Source organism: Moschus berezovskii, chromosome 2 (assembly GCF_049115385.1).
Source record: "Moschus berezovskii isolate FMDL1 chromosome 2, NW_MosBer_1.0, whole genome shotgun sequence".
In the NCBI taxonomy this organism is placed as follows: domain Eukaryota; kingdom Metazoa; phylum Chordata; class Mammalia; order Artiodactyla; family Moschidae; genus Moschus; species Moschus berezovskii.
Genome location: NC_142461.1, coordinates 135,739,793 through 135,754,334, shown reverse-complemented (window position 1 = coordinate 135,754,334; position 14,542 = coordinate 135,739,793). Strand labels below are relative to the sequence as shown.

The window sequence follows — 14,542 nt, the reverse complement described above, 5'->3', positions numbered from 1 at the left end:
CTGCTCCTGCGTTGGCAGGGACACGGGGCCCTCATGAGAGTCAAGCCCTGCCCCCGCCCAAGCTCTGCACCTGCATCAGGGTCATTAGCCAGCAGGAGGCAGGGCTGGAGCAGGCTGTGACCAGAGAAAAACCTGTCTGGAGGCCTCCGCAGCCTCCCATGGCAAGGTGCCCAAGGCCAGGACCAGGCCAAGTCCAGGATCTTGGCTCTTCCCCATCCAGGACAGCTGTCAGGAGGATGGCCCCAGCTGCTGGGGAAAGTGGTTCCGCTCAGCACTGCTAGTTATTCCTCACTGTGGGCCTGGGTGTGTTTTTCCTTTATGCAGACCATTCTGACTCTTTAACTCATTTTTCCGTAACGAAAATGAATCATAAATTGTGTCCATGGTTTAGTTTAAAATGCCACCACTGGTGACTGTTGTTTGGCAAGTGGTCAGCATGTGGCCAGGACCAACCATGCTAGGTTATATGATTGTGTGCCTTCTAGGAGGGTGTAGCTCAGCAGGTGAACAGTTCTCACCAGGTGGTTACAGGGTCCAGGGGCTTGAGCACTGCCACCAGCCAACTTGTGGCTGGGTCTTCTATTTAACCTTTCTGGACCTCAGTTTCCTCATCTGCAAAATGGGAACACTTCCTTCCTAAAGAGTGTCTGGGAGTGTCCAGAATGATCAGGGTAAAACATTGAGGGTTCATTTAAGTAATGCAAGTTATTACTGAACTTCTGATACTCAGGCCTGGCTGGCCTTACCTCTGATCATGCCTAGGTCCTTGTGCATTGGCCCTAGAGTAGATGGATAAGGTTCAGAGACCAAGATAGGGTGGCAGTTTTTTTCTGTCTTTGAAAAGAAGCCCAGGTAGGCAGGCCAGGCAGGTGGTGCAGCCACAGGAAACAGCAGGAACCCAGGCTTTTTCTCTTGCCCTACCATCCCCAGAAAGCCGTGTTCTGCCTCATGGCCCAAGGTGGCTGCTGGCACTCTGCAGTCACATCCACATTCCATCCAACAGGAGCAAAACAATGGGGAGGTGTCTCTAAGGACATCATGATGGCCAGGCTGAGTCACACAGCCACACCTGGCTACAAGACACTTCCTGAGCGTCTTCCTCCTCAGGGATTTCCATGCTGTTTCCAAAGCCTGTGGAGTCACCTGGGGGCCCACGTGAGCACTACTCCCTGTAGCTGTACTTTCCCCATTGTCTGTAACAATTCAGCCCACTGGGTGAGCCGAGGAGGGCCTCCCTACTTTGTTGGAGGTAGGTGGGGCAGAAAAGAGTTGTGAGACTGGCTGGGCACCAGCCTGCAGGAGGCCACGTGCCTCCAGGTGTGCCTGCTGCTGGAGAAGGAAGACTGGGCTCCCGTGCCCAGGTGGCCTTGGGCCGTCGTTTACCTCCCCCGCCCGTCCAGCTAGGATGACCAGTGAAGGGCCAGGCCTGTCTCAGAGCTTCCATTCTGGTTCTGCCATAGATGGTGTCAGCTTTAGGTTCTGTCTGCCCGGGGCATCCAGGGCATAGGGGCTGTGGGAGGAGCGGGGGAACTGGCCCTCCTGCCTGCACACAGCACCCAGCCACCGATGCTGTGGAGCCACTCTCCCAACCCAGGTATTTTGGGAAGCAGAGTCAGTGAACTGACTAAAGTAACGGCTGTGAGTTCACGGCTGCTGTGCAGACACGTGGGCCAGGAAGGATGGCCTTGGGCCAGCCTTTCCTGCATATGGAGGGGGCTCCCCGCCTGTGCCGCCAGCCCAGCGCTTGATGGTCTGCAGGCGGCGCAGAGCAGGGGCATGCTCTGGCACAGGGTGGCAAGTGCTGGCTGGAGCCGGTGGAGGCTGGCCGTTCACCCGTCAGCTGCTCGTCCTTGCGCTCCAGGGAGCGGTCCAGCGCCCCATCCTTGCGCTCTGATCAGAGCGGGGCCCACCGCTTCCCCCACCAGACTCCCCTCACTGGGCCCGCGCTGCCCACTCAGCCGTGGTGAGGAAGGGAGGTGACATGCCCCCAGGAAGCTGTGCCCATGGCCCCTTCCCGTGACGGGAAGGGGAGGTGGCAGCCAGCCCCGCACCTCAGCTGCTTCCACCTGACTGTGGGAATCAGAGCTAGGTCAGGCTTGGGCTTTTTTTAAGGCACCGAACCCCTTATCTGAGTTCTGTGTTGCACGTTTTACGGCGTGAATGCACTCCTTGGAGCTGGCTGGACCCACATGCGGCCTTTTCCAAAGCCAGGGGACCACGGGGGGCGGGGTGCTGCCAGGCCGCAGGCCCTGGGGCGCGCCTGGCCTGAGGTCAGCAGCGCTGACTGCCAGCAGGAGCTCAGCTCGGTGAGCTCATTAACTAAGGTGGCTCATGCCGTGATCCCCTGAAGGTTGTCATTTTCTTGCTGGGAGAGGGACTCAAGGCTTGGTGAGGGAGCTGGCTCCCCCGAGCAGGCCCCATGGCAAATTCTCCCCTGGGTCCCCCCTCTGAAGTTCCAGAAACTTCTCAGAGTGAGTGTGATTTAAAAACAACTGACCGTCTGGATCCTAGCTTCACGGTGTCGCCTTTGTCCTCATGAAGAGACTTCTGGGCCCTGAAAGACCACAGTATGCAGCTGGGGTGCCCCTCACAGAGTTTCCCTTGCTGCTCTGGAACCCCAAAGCCCGTCCTGGGGGGAGAAAGTGGCAGTGAAGCCAATCCCCCTATACATTAATTTTTTTTCCACTGACTGTGTATCTGGAAGTAATACACAGTATTTTTTTTTTTTAAAAAAAGAGGGGGTGTTATAATTCTAATCCTATCTAACAGCGTCCTCACCTGCAATTAGGGAGCTACAGCTCCCAAGTACAGGTAGAAAAATCCACCTTTGTTTCAGGGTCCAAGTTTGTTTCTGTGAGTTAGACCTTGTTCACAAACGCCTGCCCTCGGAGCCCACCGCCCAGGAGGGGAGAGGGCGGCTGGCATCCTGCCACAGAGGCCACATGAGCACAGACCTTGCAAAGCTGGCCCTTTTTGATGGCCTCTTTGCACTCCAAGCAACAGGGGTGTTTTATAACCTTTATTACTTGTTTCAGTTACTTAAATAATGTGTGCTCACTGCAGGCAGTGCCAAAGTATAAAAAAGAAAATTTTTAAATCACCTATTTGGGCATATGAGTGTTCACTTTTCTTTAAGTTTGAAGTTTTTCATTATAAAATGTTAGAAAAGATCCATCCTGAGAGCCTCTTTGTAGTGCCTTCCCATCCTGGGTAGGGATCACGGGTCACAGGTGTCACCACACAAGTGGGCACAGGCCCTGCTCCGTGCCAGCAGCCTTGTGCCTTGTGCCCTTGGCTGCGGGACGGTCTGCCATGTGTGTCTGCCGTTGACTTATGCATCCATATCTCCCGTGATGCCAGCATGCAACAACCTCACCATGACTCAGCCTTTCTCTTTAGGGCAGATTTCCTTCCAGAAGTGTAATTACTCATCCAGCCACAGAATTGTGTACCCACCTCGGCTCTGGGCTCCCAGAAGGAAGGTCAGGAGTGGGGTTTGGGTCAAACCCACACTTGGGCAGAAGAGAGAAAATAAAGCCCCTTCACTGCAGGTATGACCTATGGAAGGGGAGGGGCCGTTTCTGCTTCAGAGCACAGGTGCTGGCTCTGGTTTGCTTATCATTGATAAAGTGCAAGGGATACAAAGCCAACCTCCCAACTGGGCCGTGGGCTCCAGCTTGCCTGATGCCCGCTACAGGTGTAGGAGGGAGCAGGCTTATGAGGACAGAGTGAAAACGGTCCTCTCCCTGATCCCAGCCCTGCAGAAGGGTCGGCTCCCCAGCCCCTGCCATTCAGCCACTTCTAAGCTGTCACCTTCCAAGGAAGGATCACAAAGCTGCATCTTGCAGAGTTTTCCCAGAGGCCATCATTCAGGCTTTGTTGTTGTTGAGCCAAGCAGTAAGAGATGTCTTAGTCCCCCCACCAGGAATTGAACCCACGTCCTCTGCGTTGGAAGCACAGAGTCTTAACCAGCAGACTGCCAGGGCGGTCCCAGAACTAACTCTTAAAACTGTAGAGCGGGCCAGTCCTTGTTAGCGGTGTTTGCACCCAAGAACAAAACACACTGCTTGTCCACTGGGACGTCCGTTGCTGTGGGATGCACTGAACCAGGGCACACAAAAATGTCAGAACAGCCAAGGTTGCAGAAAGCATTAAACGAAGCGAAATTAAACGCAAGGAAGCATGACACAGGAGGTTTGTGTTTGGGCTGTCGGCTGCTCGCAGCCCATGCAGGCTAGAATTATTTCACAGCCTGAAGTTTCTCTGAAGTCCCATGTTCTGTCTTTGAAATCCATGTGAATTTTGCACGCTGTGCCATTTCCCATCTGAGCTTGTTTTCCTGTAAATGAACAAGACCCTTCTCTGTCTGGCCCTGCCTGTGCCTCAAGCCTGTACTGCCCCCTTCTCAAGTCAGGAAAGGCCGTGTCCCCACTGTCTCTGAGAAGCCCTCCTGACCTCCCCCTTGGGGAGCCATGCCATTCGTTTCCCCCTCCCATGCTTGTTGCTTCTGCCCCTCCCAGCCCAGAGCACTCTGAGAGCCCCGCCCCCTCTGAGCCTGAAAGGGGGAAAGCGTCTGGGTCTGGGCTGCGCCTGGCTTGTGGTGGGCACGGTGGCTGCCGTTGGGGCCCTGGGGACACTGCTGGCCCTTTGCCGCACATTCATGGGGTGCCCTGGGGCCTGAGTGCCAGGGCAGGGCCGCGGGCTCCCACCACCGCCTCTGCCCCACTTCCCCAGCTGCAGTCATGCCCACTGTGGCTCCTCCCAGTTCCCAGGAGACCAGCCCCGACCCTCTGAGTTCCCTGGGCAGCTTCAGTGTTGGAGGCAGAGAGGCTGAGTGTGAGGCCCCCTCCCTGGCTCCAGGGAGTGGAGTGCACTGTTTGCTGGCCCTGTTTGCACCCCAAAGCCCTCTTCGATGGGAAGCCGACCAGCAGCCCAAACCTTCAGCTCCAGACGAGCTGTGGCTCCTCCCCGAGTCAGGAGCAGCTGGCTGCTGATCGTGTGGTTCGTTCACAAGCCTCAGGGCAGCCCCGCCTGACCCAGAATACTGGCCACCCTCACGGTCCCCAGAGGTGGTGCCCACAGGGGCCCTCCACTCCCCGTGGGGCCTCTGCCTATTCCTGTTAGCGGGTGTGACAGAGTGGGCTGAGGGAGGGGCTGCAGGCACCTGGAGTCGGCTGGCACAGACGTGGACGGGAACCAGCACACTTCGACAGAGCCCTCTAGGGCCTTCGCAGGCTGCCCTGGAGAACCTTGGTCTTAAAACCGCTTTCCTTATCATAAAGCGTTTGGGACACACAAAAGAAATACGTCCCAAATATGTCCCAAACATACATTGCCTGAATGTACGTAAGGAATAAGGTATAAAGATAAACCCCTCGCTGCCTGTCTTAAGCATGAGGACATGAACAATGCCACGGAAGCCACTGTGCCCACCTCCCCCAACAGACCGAAGCTAACCTCTGACTTGAACTTTCCCGTGTATCACATCACCTCATCTTGTTAATATTTTAATAATATTTTAACATCACCTTTTCTTGTACCACTAAATAGTTTTTCTTTCTTTGGTTTTATTTTTAGAAGCTTGATAAACCATAGGGCTTCTGGTGGCTCAGACAGTAGTACTCTTCTGTATTTTCTTAATTTGCTTTTTTCCTGCGACATTCATCACATTTACCTGCGCTGCTGTGAGTAGCTATAGTTTGTTCCTTCTGTCACTGAGCCGTGCTCTGTTGGAAGAATGTACCCCGTTTGTGAATGCATGCCTCTGCGGAGGATGTTTGGGGCTGTCACCAGGAGTGTGCTGTGATGGTCTTGTTTACATCTCCCAGAGCTCACAGACAAGGGTTCCCCAGGATGTGTGCCTAGGAGAGGACTCGAGGGTCATGGGTGGTTGTGTGTGCCTCCAGCCTTCCTGTGAAGTCACTCCATGGCAGCTGTCCCCAGTAAACATCCCGTAAGCAGTTGTTGAAAGCTGTCACTGCCCCGCTTCTGATGTGCCACTCCAGCAGGTGTCCCTGCGGCTGAGGGTGCTGTTTCCTCCATGCCTGATGAAGGGGAGCATCTCTCCACATGCCTTCTTAGCCAGTGTCCTCATTGTTTTACTTTTAATGGTTTTAGTGATAGGAATTCACACACATGCTTAAAGACAAATAGCTCCAGAGGCTTATGATAAAAACCAGCACTGCTTTTCCTGTCCAGCTTCCCCAGAGAACCTCTTGCAGCTCTCTCACTAGTCTCGTGTCAGACTTCCCTGGTGGTAGGTTAAAAATCCACCTGCCAATGCAGGGGACACGGGTTTGATTCCCGGTCTGGGAAGATTCCACATGCCGCAAGGTAGCTAAGCCCATTCGCCACACACTGGCCCAAGCCCCGGGAGCCTGTGCTCCACAAGAGAAGCCACTGCACTGAGAAGCTTGCGCGCTGCTGTGCAAGAGGAGCCCCCACTCACCTCAAGGACAGGAAACAAGCACAGCGCCGAAGACCATGTGCAACCGAAAAGATGGAGAAGGCCTTCCTGCTTTTACTTTCATGTTTCTAAATAATGTTTAGTGCTATTTCTTTTTGTTTTAGCTGCTCTTAGTTGCAGCATGCAGGATCTTCCATCTTCATTGCGGCATGCAAGATATTTAGTTGCAGCATGCAGGATCTTTGTCGCAGCATGTAAAATATTTAGTTGTGGCATGTGGGATCTAGTTCCCTGACCAGAGATCAAACCCAGGCCTCCTGCATTGGGAGCTCGGCGTCTTCGCCACTGGGCCACCCAGGAAAGTCCTGTAGTGCTGTTTCTTGATTGACTACTTTAAACATGATCATCCTTCTCCACACCCCCACCCATCCTCCAAGGAGAGTTAAAGCTCAAGTCTTTATTAAATTAGTAACCACCATTTGCATCCTGCTGTCTCAAAAACCTGTGTTTTTCTTCTGAGTCTAGTGGTACACTTAGTTTTCTTTTTTATGTAACTTCATTTTTCCTGGATGTAATGATTGCCCTACTTTTTACTTGGTTTGTCTTCCATCTTCATAGACTTGCTTTTTTCCAAATGATTTCAAAGACCTGACGTGTATCTACCATACCATGTGTTTTTTTCCACAAATGCTCTGTGGTGTGAGGTGATCTGTCCGCGCCCCTTTTTCTAGAATCCCGTCCCTCTACTCCTTACAGGCCGAGTGGGATGCCCAGGGGATATCTGGGATCTCCCTGGGTTCCAGCTCCTGTCTCCTACACTTTTTTTTTTATTTACTAAATGAGGTACACATTCCAGTATCTTCCTAGAGCAGGATTCACAGAAAATACATTTCCCAAGCCTTCATTGGTGTGAAAATGTCTCTCCTCTCCCCTCACACTTGGTTGATAGCTTGGCTAGACCTGAGATCCATTTGGTCGTTTCCTGCCAGCGTTTTGAAGCCACTGTTCCATTGACTCTTAACATCTGGTGGTCCACAGAGAAGCTGAGTGCCATTCTGACAGCCAGCCCTCTTAACTTATTCCGGGTTTCTGTCCACATGCTTCATGGGTCATCTCTGTAATCCTGGGTCTGATCTCCCATTCACTCGCGGGGCGGCAGGTGAGCCGTTTCACGCTGGATGAATTAAGTACTCTGCTTCTCGCTGTTTCTTCCGTCGCCTCCTCCCCTGTGTCCTTTCTCCCCTCCTCTGGAGCTCTAAAGGCTAGCACATGGACAGCCTGGACGGGCAGATCCTGCTGGCGCCTGAGAAGCAGGATGCCCCCTGTTTGTGAGCGACCCCAGATGTGAGGAACTTCGCTCTGGGCAGAGACTCTCCACTTTCCTCTGGTGTGGGGCTAGGGCAGGGTCAGCTTAGCCTGGGCACGGTGGCAGGGGCTGGTCTCCCATGAACGTGCAGCCTGCCCAGTTCCTCGTGTCTCTGAGCCATGAGCACCTCCAGAAAACACACATCCAGTCTCATCCTGGGCAGGGAGTTGCCTGGATGTTGGGGTGGAGGTCTTCTGCCCTTCCCACCCCACGCTGCACCTCCCCCCTGCTCACTTTTGATCAGTGCCGTCGCTCCCCGTTTCCGAAGATAGTGAGCCAGAACATAAACAGCTGACGTGTCTGCTGTATAATGCGCAAAGGAGGGCAGAGATGGGAGCGGGGGCTCAGAACAGCAGGTGGCCGGGCACAGGCCTGTGGCACAGATGCCCCTTCCTTATACTTTAGGCAGATGGCATCTTGAGGGAAGTGGGGGTTGGAACAGCTGCTGGGAGATGATACAAATGATGAATTATGGCTTACCCAGTGGGTCCTGAGCTGGGTGCCCCACTGGACCGCTGCAGGAACCCAGAGTGGACCAGGGTTCGAGAGGGCGCCACAGCTGGGCTCTGCAAGACGCTGTGGTGGTCACACTGTGCATGAGAGGCGGCGGTCCATGATGTTTACAGGTCATGCCACATTTCACACCTGGGTTTCTCATCTGGCCGTGGCCGTTGGAGAACTGAGATGTGGGGCCAGCGCTCCCCGGAGGTCCTGTAGGGGAGATGGTGAGCAGTCGGCCCTAGGACTGCGGCCTGCCCCGCCTTTCACCCCCAGACGGCCCCTGTGTTTCCAGCCCCTGCCCGGCACCCCAGCCTCACCTCCCGCTCCCCGTCTCGTTGCAGGAAGTTCTACTACATCACCTTGCTGCGCGACCCCGTGTCGCGCTACCTGAGCGAGTGGCGGCACGTGCAGCGGGGGGCCACGTGGAAGACGTCGCTGCACATGTGTGACGGGCGCACGCCCACGCCCGAGGAGCTGCCGCCCTGCTACGAGGGCACGGACTGGTCGGGCTGCACGCTGCAGGAGTTCATGGACTGCCCCTACAACCTGGCCAACAACCGCCAGGTGCGCATGCTGGCCGATCTGAGCCTGGTGGGCTGCTACAACCTGTCCTTCATCCCCGAGGGCAAGCGGGCCCAGCTGCTGCTGGACAGCGCCAAGAAAAACCTGCGGGGCATGGCCTTCTTTGGCCTGACCGAGTTCCAGCGCAAGACTCAGTACCTGTTCGAGCGGACGTTCAACCTCAAGTTCATCCGGCCCTTCATGCAGTACAACAGCACGCGGGCGGGCGGCGTGGAGGTGGGCGAGGACACCATCCGGCGCATCGAGGAGCTCAACGACCTGGACATGCAGCTGTACGACTATGCCCGGGACCTCTTCCAGCAGCGTTACCAGTACAAGCGGCAGCTGGAGCGCCGGCAGCAGCGCCTCCGGAGCCGCGAGGAGCGCCTGCTGCACCGGGCCAAGGAGGCCCCGCCGCGGGGGGACGCCGAGGAACCCGGCCGCGTGCCCACGGAGGACTACATGAGCCACATCATCGAGAAGTGGTAGTGGCGGCTGGCCGGGGGGAGCGGGGCTGGACAGACTGACCAGCACACACAGCCCCCAGAACTCGGGGAAGAGGACCCCCACCCGCTAGCCAGAAGGCAGAGGCGCCTTGAGCCATGGAGTAAGCCAGGCGGCTGGGTTCTTCCCACCCTGCCAGGCTGGGGTCTGCAGAATCACTGTGGGGAGTGTGTTGAAGGACACCCTACCTGGCCTGCAGGGCTGGGAGCAAGCGGGGACCCACTCTCCTGGCCCCGACCTCATGGTGACAAAAGCCACAGATTTGAAGACTAGAAAAGGCCAGTGTGGTGGAGAGCAGCCCTGCCAGGTCAGAGATGTGGCACACGGCCACCTCCCCCAGCCTCAGGCCACCCAGCAGCCCCTCAGCCTCCAGGGAAACCCTTGCCTGAGGGCCCGAGGGGGACATAGGCAGCCCTCTGAGGTGGCCTCAGGAATGGAGCTCTCAGTTCACCCACCTTCAAGGTCAGGGCCCACCTTCTGTAAAGCCAAGACATTTCTAGCCTAGTTACTGGGCAGCCCACTCCCCTCTCTAGCCCAAGGTCAAAACCCGCAGTGTGGCTTGAGGAGATCAAAGCACATTGCCTGGGGTCCCCCACCCCACTGTCCAGAGTCCCTAGACTAAGGGGAGCTGTGGGGGGATAGCCCCACACTGCAGCGCCCCCTCCCACGGGCAGAGGGCATCCCAGGAGTAGGAAGGCCGTGGCTGAGGGCGATGCTGCCTGTGCCCGAGCAGACCGCCCCACCTGCAGCTCAGACAGGAAGCGGGTGGAAATCCGGAGCTCTGCCTGACCTGGTCTCCTTCCTGACCCTCTGGGCTTTGTCAGTGGACCGCCCCGGGCTCCAAGCCCACCACTGGGACATTTATTTGAGGTTACACCCTATTGCCCCTAGAACCCTGTGTATAAAGTTCAGTCAGGCCTCCGTTGGCTAGAATACTGCAGACTGTGGCCGTGCCCACGAGCCATAGTTTGGGGCCATGGTGGCTCAGCACAGCCAGGATAGGGTACACGGTTCTTTCAGATTCTCAGCTAGAGTTGGGAGAAGCACCTATGGGTGGCTTCCTTGTGCCCAGATGCACAACCCCCATCCCAGCCTCTCCCCGCATTTTCCTGCGCCCTTGCCCATACCAGCTGGTCAGGCCTGTGCCCACAGCCCTGCAGATTGGAAAAGCCATGTTCAGTCCATTGCAAATGCTTGCCCCACGCCCATCCCTCCGGTGTTTGAGGGGGCCAGGCCAGCGTCACCTCTGGGTCTACCCCCGTCCGTGTGAGACCGAGATCTGGGCAGCTGAGTGTGAGCCCCACACTTGAGGTGGACAGGCTCCTCTTCTGTCCGATAGAGGACTCATTGTGACTCGAGGAGGTGAGGACCACAGGCCACAGCAGCCTCCTGGACAGATCGCCCTGGGGTTCTCTGCCCCAGGTTCGCCCGCCACCCTAGCTGCCCTGCTGTGGGGTGAGAGAGTGGGAGGGGGACCCTTCCACAGCACCGGGGAAGCTAGGGTGTTGTCAAATGAGGCGGCCACCCAGGAGGCAGGATCGGCATCGCCTGTCCGGCACAGGGGCTTCCTGTGCCACTGGCCACTTCATCCTGCAGCTCAAGGGCAGAACGGTCAGCAGACCCCCAGAGTGGACACATCATGCCGAGGAGGTGAGCGCCAGGTGACCCAGTGGCTTTTTGGAAGGGATGTGAAAGTCAGCGCGGGTATCTGCTGATACTTACATGAGGTGGGCGTGCTCCAGGTTCACAAGAGCCCTGAGCTCTCACACAAGCACGCGCAGTGGCCTCCCACTAGGAGGAGAGCTCAGCCCTGTTCTGCCTGAGCCCCTGGCACCCAGCCAGTAACCTGGCTGCATCAGCCCTCCTCATGGCGGGCTCCTGAGTGTGAGGGCCTGAGTGCAGGATCTGTTTGTACATAATGGAACGTTGTAGCTTATGGCCCGTTGTCCCAAGTCATACCATCTCCTCGGCTTCCCCGCTGCATCCAGGAGGAGGTCCTGGCTCCGGCCAAAACCCTGATGGGTACCAGTGAGGGTCCCGGCTGGTGTCACCCTCAGCTGCTGGGGTCTCCCGTCCAGCACTGCCTGCTCAGGACACCCACTCTGAGGCGAAGTCTTCTCATGCCTTCAGCATCTCCTCCGACGCCACAGGCTGGGGCTTCAGGAAAGCGTGGCCTCCCGGCCTCTTCCCAGGGCCGAGGGACAGAAGCAAACGTGCGGTGAGCGGACAGCTCCCCCGTGCCAGCCTGCAGTGCCCTCTCTCGGAGGAGGAGTCAGGGACAGCAGTACTGTCTGAGCAATGAGTCTGTGAACTTTTTTGGGAACTGGAAGTCTTTAACTTGAACCCAGGAGCATTTAAAGCTTTATTTATTTATAGCTTCTTATTAAAAAAAAAAAAAGTTGAGAAGAAACCTTTTGGTGACTCATACAAAAAAATGAGTTGATGGAAACGCAAGTCATAATCATCTAATTGTTTTTGTCTAGGTCAAGATGAATGTTAGCAGATGAAATAAACCCTGAAAAGGAACACTGGTATGTGTGGTCTGTGGTCACATAGCAGCCCACGTGGCGTGGTGCCCGTCCCAGTTTGATTTTTGAATTGTGTCTGTGAGCCAGGAATGACAGGAGCAGATGGGCTTCCCTGAGGGGCAAGAGGCCCAGTAAGAGGAGTTTACACACTGCGTCACTATGCCTTGCTTTGTGAAAGTAAGAGCTGTGACTGTCATCACCACAAAGAATAACTTCAGGGATTCCCTGGCGGTCCAGTGGTTAGGACTCAACACTCTCACTGCCAAGGGCTTGGAGCTGTTCTCTGGTTCCACAAGCCTCGCAGCATGGCCAGAAAAAGCTCATTAATTATAGGATTTGAAAAGATGCTGCTGCTGCTAAGTTACTTCAGTCGTGTCCAACTCTGCGACGGCAGCCCACCAGGCTCCTCTGTCCCTGGGATTCTCCAGGCAAGAATACTGGGGTGGGTTGCATTTTCTTCTCCATTGAAAAGATGAGCCCAGCTTAAAGGAAGGCCCACACCTTCTGTTTATTTTCTCAGTGCCTGTTTCCCCTCAACTTCTAATTTTAAAAGATTGCAAATGGCAGGTGGAAAAAGCAGTTCACGGACATCGTGAAGCCTTGCCCGAGATTCACCTGGGCTGCCGCCGTGTCGTGTTTTGTCACCCTGCACTCACACTCATCTTCTCTCTGCACATGTGTCACACACATTCACAGGACGTTTTTTCAAAACGTTAGAAAACAAATTTTAAATAACATTATAAATATCCCCAGAATATCTCTAACTTCTTCAGTATGTACCTCCTAAAAATGACATTCTTTCACACACACACATCATATTCCTAACGTATGATAATGTTAGCGGATACACAGGCCACATCCCGATCTTCTGATTATCCCCACACTGTCCGGAATGTTTGTGTGATCTTTATGGCGCTGTCTGTCTTGCCTCTCCTGTGTCCTTAGGCTGGGCAGAGTCCCACCCGGCCCTCTTCAGCCTTGACGTTTTAACATAAGCCAGTTGTCTCTTCCAAGGTCAGAGTGTGTTTTCAGTGAAAGGTTCGGGGCATCACTGCTGCACCAATGTGCTGGCTGCCAGCACCGGTGAATTTTAGTTCTCGGTCCCACAGGATGGGGAGGAAGGCCCTTGCTCGATCTCTGGGTCCCGATGCGCTCCCAGGCCTCCCTGGCTCTTTCTCCGTGGGCATGGATCCTTTGGGCTTGGCGGTGGGGCTGGCTGTTGCCAGAGGGTGTAGGGCCAGGGACTAGGGTACCAGACCTGCACTTTCCCCTGCAGGCGCAGCCACGTGCGAGACTCTCGAAGGGCTATGTCCTGACCCCCGGCCCGAGGGCCCCCCTCCCTCCCCTTCCCACAATCTGGATACTCCTGCATTGTGTGTGCAGGAGAAAGACTGTGGCCCAGGCTTCCTCCCCACCCCTGCCTGCAGCGAGGAGGACAAGACGGTCACAGCTGAGACCACAGAGGTGCCAGTGGGCACAGGTGGCCACCTCCTGGTCCCCCGAGCTCCCTCTCCTATGTGGGAGAGGCAGAGAGGGGAGCAGACGCAGCTGTGCCTTAAGACCCAATACAGCGTGTGGCTCTCAGCCACCTGAGCCTGCGAGGGAGTGTCCTCTCGGAGCAAAGCCCAGAGTGCTGGGGAAGGGCAGAGCCTGCCGTCCCCGCCCGCCCAGGGGACGCCCAGAGTGGACGCCCGTGCAGCCCCCGCTGCAGCCCACCCGGACACCTCCCTCAGCAAACCCAAGGGGCTCCTCCCACTGCGGCAGGTCCACGCAGCCCCGCAGGGCCAGAGTGTGAAGACAGAGGCCGGATCAGTCCTGAAAGCACCTCCCCACAGAGGCTTCACCTTCTGTTTGAAGGTGAAGGTCTCGTCCAAGTCTTCCCGCACCGTCTGCAGCCTGCAAGCCCATCCACCTCTCTGGCCCCCCAACCCTCCCCTCTGACCTTGCTCCTCCTTGATCTTGCCCCCCGACCCTTCCCCCACCCCCACAGCCCGCAGCCCCCCAGCCCAGCCTCCCACCCCTGCATCCCTTGCTGCTTCCTCTTCACACCAGACACCCCAGCGGTGGATCCTCGGCCCCAACCTCGGGGCGAGCTCACAGACTCTCGGCACTCCGAGCGAGGTTCCTGCTGGGGAGGCAGTCCTGACTGACCTGCCCAGACCCTTTGCATGGGAATGAGAGGACCCTCCTCCCAGCCCAGAGCACAGGGGGGCCTTGGGAGCCATCACCAACCCTGAGGACCCCTCCCAGAGCACACGCCTGGTCTCGGGGACCTCCAAGACCAGAGGCCTTGGGAAGATCACGGGGAGCCTTGACCAGCACCCCTGACTGGCCAGGCCCCCTACACACAAGCTCCAGGCCCCCTACACACAAGCAGGTGTGGCTCAAAGGGCCTTGCCCTTGCAATGGGGGCGGGTCTCCCTCCCCTCCATGCTGCAGCAACAGACATAGCCTCTGGGAGTACAGCCTGTTGTCAGGTCAGGTTTAGATTATAGTGGCCGGTTCGGCCACTCTCTATGACAGGGAGGGTTGCTGAAAGGGCTCACCTGCTTCTGGAAGAGAAGAAACTGGGTCCAGACACCAAAGTGGGGCCACACCAAACCTTACAAGTCAGCCCTGACCAGCGACCAGCCACTGGGGAGTCCTGACCGTCCCCAGGACCAACTCAGTCTCACC

The 14,542-nt window shown here is 56.4% G+C and overlaps 1 protein-coding gene across 1 annotated transcript in view; it reads left to right on the top strand.

Annotated features, from left to right (window-relative positions):
• Positions 1–11,864, top strand: part of HS6ST1 (heparan sulfate 6-O-sulfotransferase 1) — a 38,932-nt gene extending 27,068 nt beyond the window's left edge. Inside the window, exon 2 of the mRNA XM_055397555.2 lies at positions 8,615–11,864. Within this exon, the coding sequence (XP_055253530.1) occupies positions 8,615–9,323 (709 nt within the window). The 3' untranslated portion in view covers positions 9,324–11,864. The remainder of the gene's footprint in view (positions 1–8,614) is intronic.
• Positions 11,865–14,542: the final 2,678 nt, after the last annotated feature.